Raw genomic sequence first — 14,127 nt, forward strand, 5'->3', positions numbered from 1 at the left:
AACATTGATAATAATAAGAAGAAATGTTTCTTGAGAACAAAATCCGCTTATTAGAATGATTTCTGAATTTCATGCGACACTGAAGACTGGAGTAATGGCTGCTGAAAATTCAGCTGTGTCATCAAAGGAATAAATTACATTATAGAATATATTAAAATGGAAAACGAATTGTAATATTTCACAATATTGCTGATTTCACAAGGTGAGCACAAGAGATTTCTTTCGAAAACGTTTTAAAAAATCTTACTGACCCTAAACTTTTGAACGTTTAGCAACAGAAACTTCCAGGACCTTTTAAGATTTTTCATTTCCATACCTTTTTCAGGATAACTCGACGAGTTATCTATTAAAAATGTTTCTGTGAGTGGTCTCACACGGCCAACATCGGCTTAAATGAACAATGTCTTTAAAGCTGAAACAATAGTAGAACCTTTTTGGAAACAATCCTTATTATTTGCTCCCGATAATGACACCAAAATTACACACTTCACCTTTAACCATAAAAGATTCCAGAAGTATGATGCAAGTTCCTTGAAAATGTGTTCAGAAACACACTTTCACTGTTTATTAACGTGTTATGATGTTCAAAACAATGACTCGCATAAGGGAAAAGAAAAATGTCCTTTGAGATTACACTGAACTGGAATAATAAATAAAATCTTGCATGGTAAATTCCTTCCTTCATACAGAATACATAAAGTTCACGGAAACACCTCAGAACTCCATAGATTTCGTCATGCTGGAAATGTCTCCATCAAACTTTTGTAAAAATGCTCCTAATATGAAACGTGACTAGATAAAAGATTGTTAGTTAAATACTAAGATGAGGCTGAGGAGTAAGTTAATCCGCTGTTTGCCTTGTGTTTCCAGTCTAATAGAAGCCAGTGTCTTGAGCCGCCCAGTTCGGTGTCTAGAAAGGAAATAGAGGGTCATTAGTGACATCAAAGATGCAGCATATACAGCAGAAGTTTGCTTGAAACTATTTCTTCTATTAAGTGTTTGACATAAATATTTTAAGTGGCCTAAATGTTCTGACTTGAGCAATGTCTCCAAAGTGAGTATCAAGCAAATGCAGGACAAGACATATGACGTGAATTACTTCACTGACATAAAATCTGATTATTCAGAAATTTCACTGAGTCTGGGCTTTGATTTGGGAGTGTGCAAGATATTTTGGGGAAATGTACACCAGCTAATGCTGGCTAATGTTCAGTTAAGGGACAAATGCTTCAATGTTTCAAAGCAAAGGTTTCCCAGCACACTCATTTTATGACGCTAATGATTCCAATGAGGCTCGGCTGAAGGAAAAAGGGTCCGCCTGAGCACCCTGTGTGTGTTGTTTGCTTTGAGTCCAGTACCTCGTTCCTGCTGCTGTGGCTGATCTTCTTCTCGATGTTCATGGCCAGCATCTGACTGCGGAACGACAGGCTCTTGGTCTTCTCGATCACCTGCTGATATGGCGACACGGCGTTGTTGCCCATCACCACGTGACCCTGAGTAGAAAACACTCATCAGGGAGGAGCAGCGAACCGTTTAAGACATTAAAAGAACACCAGCATAAATTATTAAAGAAATGTTCCAAGTATTACAATGAAAAAAAAAAGGCTTTAGAGGATTTTGTGATTCAGCATCACTTTGGGTTTATAATGATTTGCAAAACTTCAGACAACCTTTTTTTTTTTGTTTTTTTTACTGAATTACAGCTCCTATGCCAAGTTACATTAAGATCTTAACAACAAACACACAAACAAAGGCAAGAAAACTAAAACTGGCTTGTCCTTTTAAACAGAGATTACCCCCCAACTCCCCTCCCAGAGAATTTTTTCCCCCTTTTTATTATTTGTTAATACCTCACAATCAGATGTTAATATTATTAATTCAACAGCTTATGTTAAATTGTATATTTTTACAGCATTTATTAATCTTAATTTCCTCAAACAGATTTTTAACATTTCAGAAAAGGCTTTAGAGGATTTAGTGATTCAGCATCACTTTGGGTTTATAATGATTTGCAAAACTTCAGACAACCTTTTTTTTTTTTTTACTGAATTACAGCTCCTATGCCAAGTTACATTAAGATCTTAACAACAAACACACAAACAAAGGCAAGAAAACTAAAACTGGCTTGTCCTTTTAAACAGAGATTACCCCCCAACTCCCCTCCCAGAGAATTTTTTCCCCCTTTTTATTATTTGTTAATACCTCACAATCAGATGTTAATATTATTAATTCAACAGCTTATGTTAAATTGTATATTTTTACAGCATTTATTAATCTTAATTTCCTCAAACAGATTTTTAACATTTCAGTATAAATTAAAGAAATTAATTAGCTAATATTAATGAATTTACCCTTTATTGTAAAGTGCTACCATGCTTTTTTTGTCATATACTTTTGTAATATGGGAAAGAGCAGCTTGGACATTCTGCTAAACATCTCCTTTTGTGTTCCACAGAAATAAAAAAAGGGTAACACCTTGGGTCTCATTCGGTAATGCATTAACTAACTATGAATCTCTTAACTAACTATAAAACTCTCAATGAGTAATATAGTTTACAACATTTATCTGTATTAATGTTAGTTTTTGATACAGATTTTCATTCTCCATTCATGTTAGTTCACAATGCATTAACTAATGTTAACTTCTCATTTTAAAATAATGTATTTGTAAAGGTTAAGATTAATATTAGTCAAGATTAATAAATGCTGTAGATGTACTGTTTATTAGTTCATGTTAACTAATCTAGTTAACTAATATTATCAATCAGGACCCTATTGTAAAGTGTTACCAAGAAAATCACAGGTTTGAGACAACATGAGGGTGAGTAATTTTTGGGTGAACTATCACTTTAAGGGATTATACTCAGCTTGTGAATCTTAAAGAGAAATTACAAATACATTTAAAATGTAAGACTTATCATTTCATAAAGTAAAATTGCTCTAGGCTATGTGCACCTTAGTTAAACAATGAACAAACAAACAGCCCACTTTCACTGTCGGAAGGAGTCTTATTGCATCTCAATCTAATGGGCTTTGTGTTCAGACATGTGTTCTGCACCCCAGAGCTCGCTCACCAGTTTGGAGTCGATTTTGGCATCCAGTCTGGCATTGCGGATCAGGTTTACGATCCATCTCTCGGCCTCCTCGGGGGTCATATTCAGCTTATCTGCCAACATGCTGCCCAGAGACAGGAAGACCGATGGGTGAGAGGGACAAAATGAGAAATGCAGAGATTGCCTGAGGTCAACAACAAGCTGTAGCTCTCGTCTTCAAACAAGAGCTCGAACAGTCTTGATAAAAATCAATCGGTGTGATAAACAAAAGCTGATGACGAATTAATTCGCACCACCATCTCTACGATTGCATGTGAAAACAACAGGGCTCCCGGCACAAATAGTGCTGTTCAAAGGAAATGTTAACAAACATCAAAATAACATCTGTAACAGAGTTATTACAGTTAACTAGAACCATAAAACATTTGTTACTTGAAATATTAAATAATATAAAAAATATAAACTTGTTTTATTTCAGTTAGTTAGTTTAACTTGATGTACTAAAATAACTAAAACCAAAATTAAAATTACAAAATTAAATATTAAATAAAAATCTGTATAACAAATAAAACATTAAAAACAGAAGATAGAAAAAATATAACTAAACTATTAATGATACTAAAATAACGCTGATCTGTAAACCCACTGCTGTACTCGCATCTATCGGAATCTTGCTTTCCTTCAAGCTCGATCGTTAGAATGTACACTATTGTGAAGTCGCTCAGCTTTTGTCAGATTTGGTTGGAGTCCATTGATCCTGGCAGCGTGTTGAATCATCGCAGCATGCTACGCTCTTTTTACAGCGCTAAGAGGATTAGCACACACTGGTCTATCAGGATTCCTCCTGGGAGGCGGCACTACCTGATGCTGATGCACTGATGGATCCGGCAGAACGTCTCAAAGATGAACAGCCGCGCATTTTCAATGAAATCCTCCAAGCAGGCCACCAAGAAGAAATCGTTCACCAGCACCTTGAAAACAATAAAATCCATTCAAATGATCTGCTTTGAAAGTTGTGTAAGTGTTGTTGATGTTCCTCTGAAAGGCCTTGAGACTGAATTATGTATTTTAAACAGTCTGAACAGACTGAATTTTATATTTTTTAAAAAGAGATTTAAGAGTAAATTAAGACTTTTTCTTCACTAAACTTTAACAGAAAAGTGTCTAATTTCTGCACACAAGCGCCACAAACAGAATTGAAAAAAAAAAACTGCTTGGAAAAAAAACACTGCTTGAATTATTACTGAACACATTAGCATTTAATTTTAATTAACCGACAGTAGATAAGCTTGATTAATAAAGACAAATAACAGCCATTAGCATCTGTGTAAAAGCAAATAAAACATATATAACCACTACACATATACAACAGTAAAAGTTTGGAATCAGTAAGATTTTTTAAAAGTTTTTGAAAGACGTCTCTTATGCTTACCAAGGCTACATTTATTTGATCAAAAATACATTAAAACAGTAATATTGTGAAATATTAGTACAATTTAAAATATCTAAAAAAACTGCTTGGAAAAAAAACTAAAAAAAACACTGCTTGAATTATTACTGAACACATTAGCATTTAATTTTAATTAACCGACAGTAGATAAGCTTGATTAATAAAGACAAATAACAGCCATTAGCATCTGTGTAAAAGCAAATAAAACATATATAACCACTACACATATACAACAGTAAAAGTTTGGAATCAGTAAGATTTTTTAAAAGTTTTTGAAAGACGTCTCTTATGCTTACCAAGGCTACATTTATTTGATCAAAAATACATTAAAACAGTAATATTGTGAAATATTAGTACAATTTAAAATATCTGTTTTTTATTTTAACATATTGCAAAATGTAATTTATTCCGGTGATAAAAAAAATCAGAATTTTCAGCAGCAATTACTCCAGTCTTCAGTGTCACATGATACTTCAGAATTCATTCTAACATGCTGATATCATTATGTTATGCTGATGCTCAAAAACATTTCTTATCAATTTATGAAAAAACATTACTGACCCTAAACTTTTGAATGGTATCTACAAACATATTATATAGTTATTTACCCCCACTAGATTTTTTTTCTCTTTAAAAAAAAAAAAAGGATCACCCTAGAAACTAAATCAGCTTTTATAGACACAAATCCCTGAGACATAAACTGAAACTGGTGAAAAGGCAGGGGAGACTATGCTTTCACAGGTCTGCATGCTGAACGCTCCCTCTGGCCCAACTAGGCCACATCTAAGAGTGGAGCTGCCTCATAGCTGTAGGTCTGAAAACTGACAGCAGAAACGCCTTGAAAAGCCTAGTGGGAAACAGCAGTAAATTACAGTAGACAGGGATTTTCAGTGGATGAATGGACCTATGGCTCCAAGCAAAGCACCTATCAATGCTCGTCTCCAACCGATTCAAACAGAGGGAAGCAGTGTACAGAGGGAATCACAAGGATGACAGCCCTGGTAGCTGCATTATACACACGCAGTAGGTGATGAACCTTACCGACTCGCACTCTCTCAGTTTTTTCTGAGCGCTGTCGAAATCAAAGTTAACGTAGAGGCACTCCACAAACTCTGTGATAGGATCCTTGTACGTGTATGACTCCTGTTGAGAGAGCAAAAGCAGAGAGTAACATTAATCTCTTTCTAATTTTGACAGAAAGTGCCAAAGTCATGGGTATAAAATGTGGCAGCGCCCCAAGAAGCACTCTGACGACTACTTTTAAAAGAGACACTAATTCACGAGCTCTGAATCAATACTTAAACGGAAACACATCTAGTATGAACGTAATGGAACGCAACAGCGCATGTCGAGCTACGAACCTCAAAGGAGAATCTGTGAGCTCATTCATCTGAACCATAAAGAGGTCAATCTTCATAACAACCCAAACTGAAATAAACTCTTTCAGCTCAGATGCTCCTTTCATTAAAAACACTGCTGTTGTGTGCATATTAGCATGTGTGATCAATGGATGGTTAAAGGGGTAGTTCACCCAAAAATGAAAATTCTGTCAATTACTCTGACCCTGCATAGACAGCAATACAACTGAAATGTTCCCAAGTCCATAAATGTAGCAAGGAGATCTGTAAAATAATCCATTCGACATCAGGGGACCCGTAATTTTATGAAGCTACGAGAATACTTTGTGCGCAAAAGAAAAAAAAAAATCATGACTTTATTCAACAATTCGTCTCCTCCGAGTCACCTTGTAGCGCCATTTTGGAGAGTATCCGCTGGACATAAACAGCGTATGCTGTTCTATGTCAGCTGCATCACACGGATACGCTGTTTTCGTTCAGATCAAATCACAACAACGTAGGAAACAGATCCGGCGTGACGCAGCTGACACAGAACAGCATACGTTGTTTACGCCCAGCTGATACTCTCCAAAATGGCGCTACAAGGTGATGCGGAGGAGACGAATTGTTGATTTTTTGTGCACAAAATGTATTCTGGTAGCTTCGTAAAATTACAGTCGAACCCCTGATGTCACATGGATTATTTTACCGATCTCCTTGCTACGTCTCTGGATTTGGGAACATTTCAGTTGCGTTGCTGTCTATGCAGGGTCAGACAGCTCTCAGATTCCATCAAAAATATCTTAATTTGTGTTCTGAAGATGAACGAAAGTCTTACGGGTTTGAAACGATATTTATGATAGATATGATAGTAATTAATGATAGAATTAATGATAGAATTTTAATTTTTGGGTGAACTATTCCTTTAACCAGCTGGTTTATCTATATTTGTCTTCAATATTTATTTAATCTTTAATATTTAAATGAATGTGTTAATGTTGCTATTGATGTAGATTAATTTACAGCTACCATAATATTTATTTTTAGTATGATGTTAATTCAAAAGTTCATTTTTAACATAAAAATCTGAAAGCATCATACACTGGTGTGGTCCACACAATTTGACAATCACTGAATGCAGTAAAATCTATATTTAACAATGAAACATTTATGAGATCAAATTATCCAATTTATTCATATATGGCTAACAAACATATCTGGTTGGTGTTTGGCTGGCGTGACCCTAAACCAGAGTAAATATATACCCACTAGTCATTTAGGCAATCCACTGTCTTGTTAAATTTGCAGGCTTCATGCTGACCTGTTGGATGACCTTGACCAGGTCTTTGAGGACCTGTCGTCGCTTTCTCACATCTTTGTTGGTGATTACGGCCGTGGTCAGGTAGCGCAGAATGTGAGGGCACATGGTCTGAATTGCGTTCAGGTAGCTGAGAAACAGACAACTATCAGTTTTACAAAATACTTTATAAACTACCGTTAAAAGGCTTGGGGTCAGTAAATGCTTTTTAAAGAAATCTATACTTTTATTCAGCAAAGATGCATTAAAATGACCAAAAGTAACAGTAAAGACATTAATAATGTTACAAAACATTTCTATTTCAAATAATTGTTGTCCATTGAACTTTTCTCTATTCATTAAAGAAAAAAAAAGTATATATATATATATATATATATATTTTTTGCCCTCGACTAAAGATATTTCTGGTCGACTATTAGTAGTTAATTTTAAGCATTAGTCGAATAATCGCACGTTTATTAATAAACCATTTAAATCATGCTAATGAGCCTTTAATTGCCTACATAGCCTAATAAGCACTCAAGCACACACATAAAGCTTGCCACAGCACACCGGCAGAAGTAATGATGATGAATGTGTCAGGGAAAAACAGTAAGATTAAACTGCATTAACATTTTAATAATCTATTGATAAACTAGTGTTTTCTGTGTTTTTGGCTTAAGAGATGAATTCGGTGACACTGACTCGTCATCTCCACAGTAGTGGATGCGCCTGCATGCAAATTTCATTCGAATTACATAATCTGAGAATATTAGTTTTTTTTCCAGATTTGAATCGTTTAATTTGAAATTAGACATTTCACTCTCTATAGATATATTTTTCATGTCTGTAAGGCAAGCATACACGTGTTATGAGTATATGAGTTTCGCGCTCAAGTTCAGAGAGGCCGAGATGGCAGAAAGCACATCCTATTTGCTTTCATTATTTTACAAAAGGGCAATGTTTTGTTATTATTGTGAGTGCACACAAATAAACGAGGCTTTACAGATTTGAAAGATGCATTACTCTTATCTGTATGACCAAAATGACGGAGTATTTTAAGAGCAAGTGACTGCACCGGCACCTCCATCTGTCATGCTGTGAGCGCTACTGTTCAGCTTTCACACTCCGCACAGACACATGAATAGTGCATATTTTTCTAGGTTAACATTAGATTGAGCGGCCGTGTATAGTTGCTACTACTTACATACAGTGGGTACGGAAAGTATTCAGACCCCCTTACATTTTTCACTCTTTGTTAAATTGCAGCCATTTGCTAAAATCATTTAAGTTAATTTTTTTTCCTCATTAATGTACACACAGCACCCCATATTGACAGAAAAACACAGAATTGTTGACATTTTTGCAGATTTATTAAAAAAGAAAAACTGAAATATTACATGGTCCTAAGTATTCAGACCCTTTGCTCAGTATTTAGTAGAAACACCCTTTTGATCTAATACAGCCATGAGTCTTTTTGGGAAAGATGCAACAAGTTTTTCACACCTGAATTTGGGGATCCTCTGTACTGTTCAGCTTTCACACTCCGCACAGACACATGAATAGTGCATATTTTTCTAGGTTAACATTAGATTGAGCGGCCGTGTATAGTTGCTACTACTTACATATTTCAAATGATGAGCCATATTTGAGGTCGATGAATGATAGGCGAGTGTTTGGATGTAACAATACTGTATTACCACAAAATCCAGCCATTAACGATCTGTCTGTCACGGACTGATTGACCTCACCACTTCCTGTGGATTTTTTTTATTCTGTGACTAGGCGACTAATAAAATTTTGGTCGACATTAATGAGGAAACAAAATTAACTTAAATGATTTTAGCAAATGGCTGCAATATAACAAAGAGCGCAAAATTTAAGGGGGTCTGAATACTTTCCGTACCCACTGTATTTCAAATGATGAGCCATATTTGAGGTCGATGAATGATAGGCGAGTGTTTGGATGTAACAATACTGTATTACCACAAAATCCAGCCATTAACGATCTGTCTGTCACGGACTGATTGACCTCACCACTTCCTGTGGATTTTTTTTATTCTGTGACTAGGCGACTAATAAAATTTTGGTCGACCAAGCCTCTTCTCGATGACTAAAGGTTAGTCTACTATTAGGGGGCATCCCTAATATATATATATAAGATTTATTGATAATAATATAATATAAGATATATTGATAATAATAAGAAATTAATCTTGAGCAGAAAATTAGCATATTAGAATGATTTCTGAAGGATCATGTGACACAGAAAATGGAATAATGGGCTGCTGAAAATTCAGCGTTGACATCACAGAAGTAAATACAAATTTTAAATATATTAAAATATAAAAAGAGTTATTTAAATTCAAAATATTACTGTTTTTATTTTTTGTTCAAATAAACGCAGCCTTGGTGAGCATAAGAGACATCTTTCAAAAACATTTAAAAAATCTTACCGACCCCAAACTTTTGAAATCTAGTGGGTTTTCTTTTTACATTTTTATGTTTTATAATACCTGAAAAATTATTTATAATATTTTGTATCAACTGAAATATTCCAAACTGAAACGATATCGAATCTGAATCAGATTCAGAATTGAGAAACTGAACCATATCGATTCAGGAAACCAGTATTGATATCTTGTCATAAAAATAAATTAAATGCAAATTAACATTTACCAACCACAAGTAAAAAAATAAATTAAAAAAAGCAGTGGACATTTCGTCAACGAAATCTGCTTTGACTGGCTCCTGTTTTAATATTACATCACAGTGGACCTTCCATCACTCAACACGGAGTGCGTCATCTTCAAAGTGCTCAGACTGAGCGGTGTTCATTACATGGTCACGCAAACATGCACTGTTCCTCATTAAAAAAAATTACGCTTTCAAGAGCAAATCTCATTAACAGCGAATTTTCCAGCTACCCTCTCTGAAGTAACTATTGCAAACACATCTCACACTTCCTGGCACGTCCCTTAAGCAAGTGACATAAATTTATGCAAATGTAGTGTGTTGGACTTCTACATTCTTTAATGAGCAATTTGAGAGCGCTTGTTATAGCGGAAGAGGGATTTTCTGTAATCGTACTCACTGGGGCTGATAGAGGAACAGCTCGATGATGTTGTCTCTACCTTTGGGGTGGTTAAAGAAGACAAACAAAGACCAGTGTATGAGCCACATCCTCTGCTGCAGCGACTGAAGAGGAGAACTCACCGACTGAACCAAGGCAGGAAAGAAAAACATGGTTTAATTTAAAAAATGTCAACACTGCGTCAGTCTTACTTATGTCACACTGTTGATGTTACAAGCACGGACTAGCAAAGCAAACGCGGCTGTAGTAAACCCACACGTATCCATCTTTGACTTCGCCGCAAATAAAAATGCCAAGCATTTACTTCTTAGAGCTGATGCAATGTAAATGTCATCCTGGTCAATTTTGTGTGTATAGTTGATCTAATGCCCGTCGTCTGCTAAAGGACTGTTATATCTGAGCTCAAAGGAACATGGGTGATCCAGCAAATTAACCAGTGGGAAGGATATTGGATTTCTCCAGCTGATGACAGAGGTTTAAAGGATGCCAGACAGACATACGTTGTTGTCGATGGTCTCTCGTAAACGTGTCAGGTCCTCCATGGCTGCCTCTTGTGTCTAAATGATGCTGTAGTTCTAAAGGTTTTGTGCATAAGATGTTTTTAAAATCCTTCATAATAGTTTGTCACCTCATTTAAGCACAAATTTTCTTGGCCTTTCTTGCTATAGCAAATGTGCTTTACAAACACAGTTACAACAGCCAGGAAAAACTAACATTAAAAAGTCAATGGTCAAGAGCCCAAATAAAGCAAACCCTGATCGCCATAATGGTGAGGTCAAACCAAATCTATATCTTTTTGTTTAGATCAAAAATAGAATTTAAATTGACTTTCTTCAACAAGAAAAATATACTTTGTGCCAGGTTTTATAAAATAGTTTTCATAGACATAGAAAATATTGTTTAGGGCAAGTTATTTATTTTTTATTGGTTCAAGTTATAAAATATAGATGTGAACCATTACCCTAATTTTTTTTAATTGGATGAATGAAAACATATCTTCAGTGTTGTTTCCTTGGTAATTTTGCAAAGGTTACGTCATATCTTGATGTAAAAGTACCTAATTTAATAAAGGAAGAAACAGATCAAGTGATCTGACTCTCAAGAAGAGAGTGACTCTCCTTATGATGGACATTATATAATTCTCAGTTAATTGCTACATTTGTCATGGTCCTCGGTCTGTTAAATGCCACAGTACATCTTTTGATGTTTTTTTATCAAGCTTTAAATTAACATATATCAAAACTTTAAAGAGCTGATTTCAAAGTCAATGCATCTGAAGAAACAAAAAGGTTGAGTAAATGCAGTAACACTCAGACTAGCGTGGCACATTAAAAAGAATTTCAAACAGGAGGTGATCTAACCAACTCTCTCCAAAGCCACTGGGCTAATGAAAAATATACTCAAGATAAGAGCACATTAATTATAAATTGATATAATCTATGGTTTATTTCCTATTAAAATATCATTAGTCCAGAGTGAGTCAATTGGATGGTTTCTGTATTAAATATCCTTGCCTGGAAATTAATTTGTTCACCAGTTTTTTTGTCTTTCAGAGTAAACGTCCTATATGAAATTACACTAGACTATTAGTCATCACAATGAATATTTCAACCCATGTTGAATAATCTCATGATAGTCTTCAAACCTATCATGCAGAGATACAAATTTATTGCAGTACTCCTACGTGCTCTGTCTCTGTCTCTCTGTGTCTGTGTCTGTGTCTTCGTGTGTGTGTGTGTGTGTGTGTGTGTGTGTGTGTGTGTGTGTTTGCTGCGATAAATCAGAATGACATGGATAAATCTTCATTGAGGCCAGTTGGTTTTTTGACTCACATTAATTTGATTTAAAGACAGATTTTTAGACCAGTGGTTTTGGTTCTGTTAGTTTTGCTTTGCTCATTTTACACTGGACATTTATGACCCAACAGAGTAACAAAATTGTTTAATTCACAAAATTATAACTGTTGTTAAAACACTGAAATGTATTGTTATTAGGGGTTCAAGCACGTAGCGCTGAAACCCTATTGTAATTGTTAGGATTTTTATAATTATTATTATTCCGCCGTAAAACTGATTGTGCAGATCAAACCATAAGGCCTAGAGACTTGAAACCTGGCCAGATGGTAGGTCTCAAGGGCTACGTTTACATGCACAATTTTTGGTTCAATCGGACTGAATTTATTCCGATTGATGAATCTGAATGTAGTGTTTAGCCTACATGAACGCTAAAGAAAGTGATTGGGTTGATGTGTGCGTTTATTTTTTTTTACATGTGCACACTGCACAAATATAGAGTTTCTCACTGTGTGCACATAATAACCACTCTCCTACATGGTTTCTTTATTTGTTTTTAACAGCAGAATTGATATGTATCCATTTATGGATAAATATAGGCCTACATATAAACCGCTGTGCCCTGCTGCTCATATTTATCACGCAGTAAAAACGCCCCTCCCTGCGCACAAAATGGGTTGCCTGTGGATGAGTATCCAAAACAAGGACTAGTGGGAGGTTGTCCTGCTCCACTTCACAGTTGCCAAGTGAAAGGAGAGTTTTATAATGACAGTACAAGCATTTACAACACTTTATTCAAAAGGAAGAAACGCTCGTTCCGCGCGTCATACGTAATTACGATATTTCTGTGTCGTTGCACATGCGCAGACCTTTCAATTTCGGGGTTCAATCCGATCGAGTGTTTACATGCACTCTCAATCATATTAGAAAAGGTATAAACCAGCCCCTTCGATCCGATCGAAATGCATGCAACACCCCCTGAGTGAATTAAACAGCTTGAAAGATCAAAGACAATTTTTAATATAACTCCGACTGGATTCGTCTGAAAGAAGAAAGTCATATACACCTAGGATGACTTGAGGGTGCGTAATTTATGGGCTAATTTTCATTTTTGGGTGAACTAACCCTTTAATACGCTTGAACCCTGATAAATGCTGCTTGCAGCTTTAATTATTATTATTATTATTATAGTTAAGCTGATTAATCAGACAACATTTTAAGATCATCTGCATCAGCCAACAACCAAGCATTTAAATTATTTATTTATCTTTAAATGCATACTTTTTAATAATAAAAGAATAAAGTAAAATAAAGTATAAAGTAAAATGAAGTATTGTAACTTAAAATAGTAAATCATTGTTAATTAAATGTTTATTTCCTTACATTTGTGCACATTTTAATTTGTCATTATATTGCAGTAGTAGTGGTAGTACTAGTAGGACTATAATATTTATAAATATTTAATATTAATTTAAATATGTATTCAGATAATTAAAATAATAATAATTTTAACATCAGCATCTGTCTTTCTGTTTTTATACAATCCAATAATGGATAAATTATGGTGCACTGGGGACACTGAATTCAAGGTATAATGAAACATTGTGACGTGGAACAGAAAGATCTCCATGGTAACTCTTGGTAACGCATAGTAACTCAGTTATTCTGATAAATGTGACAGATCATCCATAGCCTTGATAACAGCAAAACATCAGATTCACTTTTAATCGTGCAGCATGAAAAGCATGAAGGGGCGGGTAATTCAGTATTCACAAATTACACGCTATAAAGGGCTCATTTACAGAGAGAGCACGAGAGAGAATAGAGCGGAGACAGAGTGATCTGCATTACAAAGGAGGTCAGGTTTATCTAACCTGTAACTGAGCCATACTAGTCTCAGTGCTGTTCCACCTCATTAATCTCACAACTCCATTGTGGGTATTTTTTACACTGGTGATTGTATCACTGCTTTTCCATAGCACTTTCCACTATGCCTCATAAAAGCACAAGTTTGACAGATGGCTTCATTTATTCTGGAAAGCTTCAGGAGCAGGTTGAAGGTGCTCCATGGAAACCAAACGATGGAGGGGGTGCTACTTGCCC

At 35.3% G+C, this 14,127-nt stretch overlaps 1 protein-coding gene across 1 annotated transcript; it reads right to left on the reverse strand.

The window, feature by feature from the left end:
- Positions 1-523: 523 nt before the first annotated feature.
- On the reverse strand, positions 524-10,776 carry LOC107563703 (eukaryotic translation initiation factor 3 subunit E-B-like). The gene is made up of 8 exons (XM_016248652.1): positions 10,732-10,776; positions 10,232-10,356; positions 7,162-7,288; positions 5,545-5,646; positions 3,915-4,024; positions 3,075-3,177; positions 1,359-1,493; positions 524-910 (listed from the first exon to the last, which is right to left on the reverse strand). Exons 1-8 carry the CDS (start codon positions 10,771-10,773, stop codon positions 872-874), a joined length of 783 nt encoding a protein of 260 aa, XP_016104138.1. The 5' UTR covers positions 10,774-10,776; the 3' UTR covers positions 524-871.
- Positions 10,777-14,127: the final 3,351 nt, after the last annotated feature.

The sequence above is a fragment of the Sinocyclocheilus grahami genome, unplaced genomic scaffold (assembly GCF_001515645.1).
Source record: "Sinocyclocheilus grahami isolate Dianchi unplaced genomic scaffold, SAMN03320097.WGS_v1.1 scaffold887.1, whole genome shotgun sequence".
Taxonomy (NCBI): Eukaryota; Metazoa; Chordata; class Actinopteri; order Cypriniformes; family Cyprinidae; genus Sinocyclocheilus; species Sinocyclocheilus grahami.

Coding starts and splice junctions, on each gene's coding strand:
- LOC107563703 (XM_016248652.1), bottom strand. CDS start 10,773: ATGGAGGACCTGACACGTTTACGAGAGACCATCGACAACAAC. Junction 5,647..7,161: donor TGGTCAAGGTCATCCAACAG/GTCAGCATGAAG, acceptor CTCTCTCAACAG/GAGTCATACACGTACAAGGA. Junction 1,494..3,074: donor CCAAAATCGACTCCAAACTG/GTGAGCGAGCTC, acceptor TTTTCTACTCAG/GGTCACGTGGTGATGGGCAA.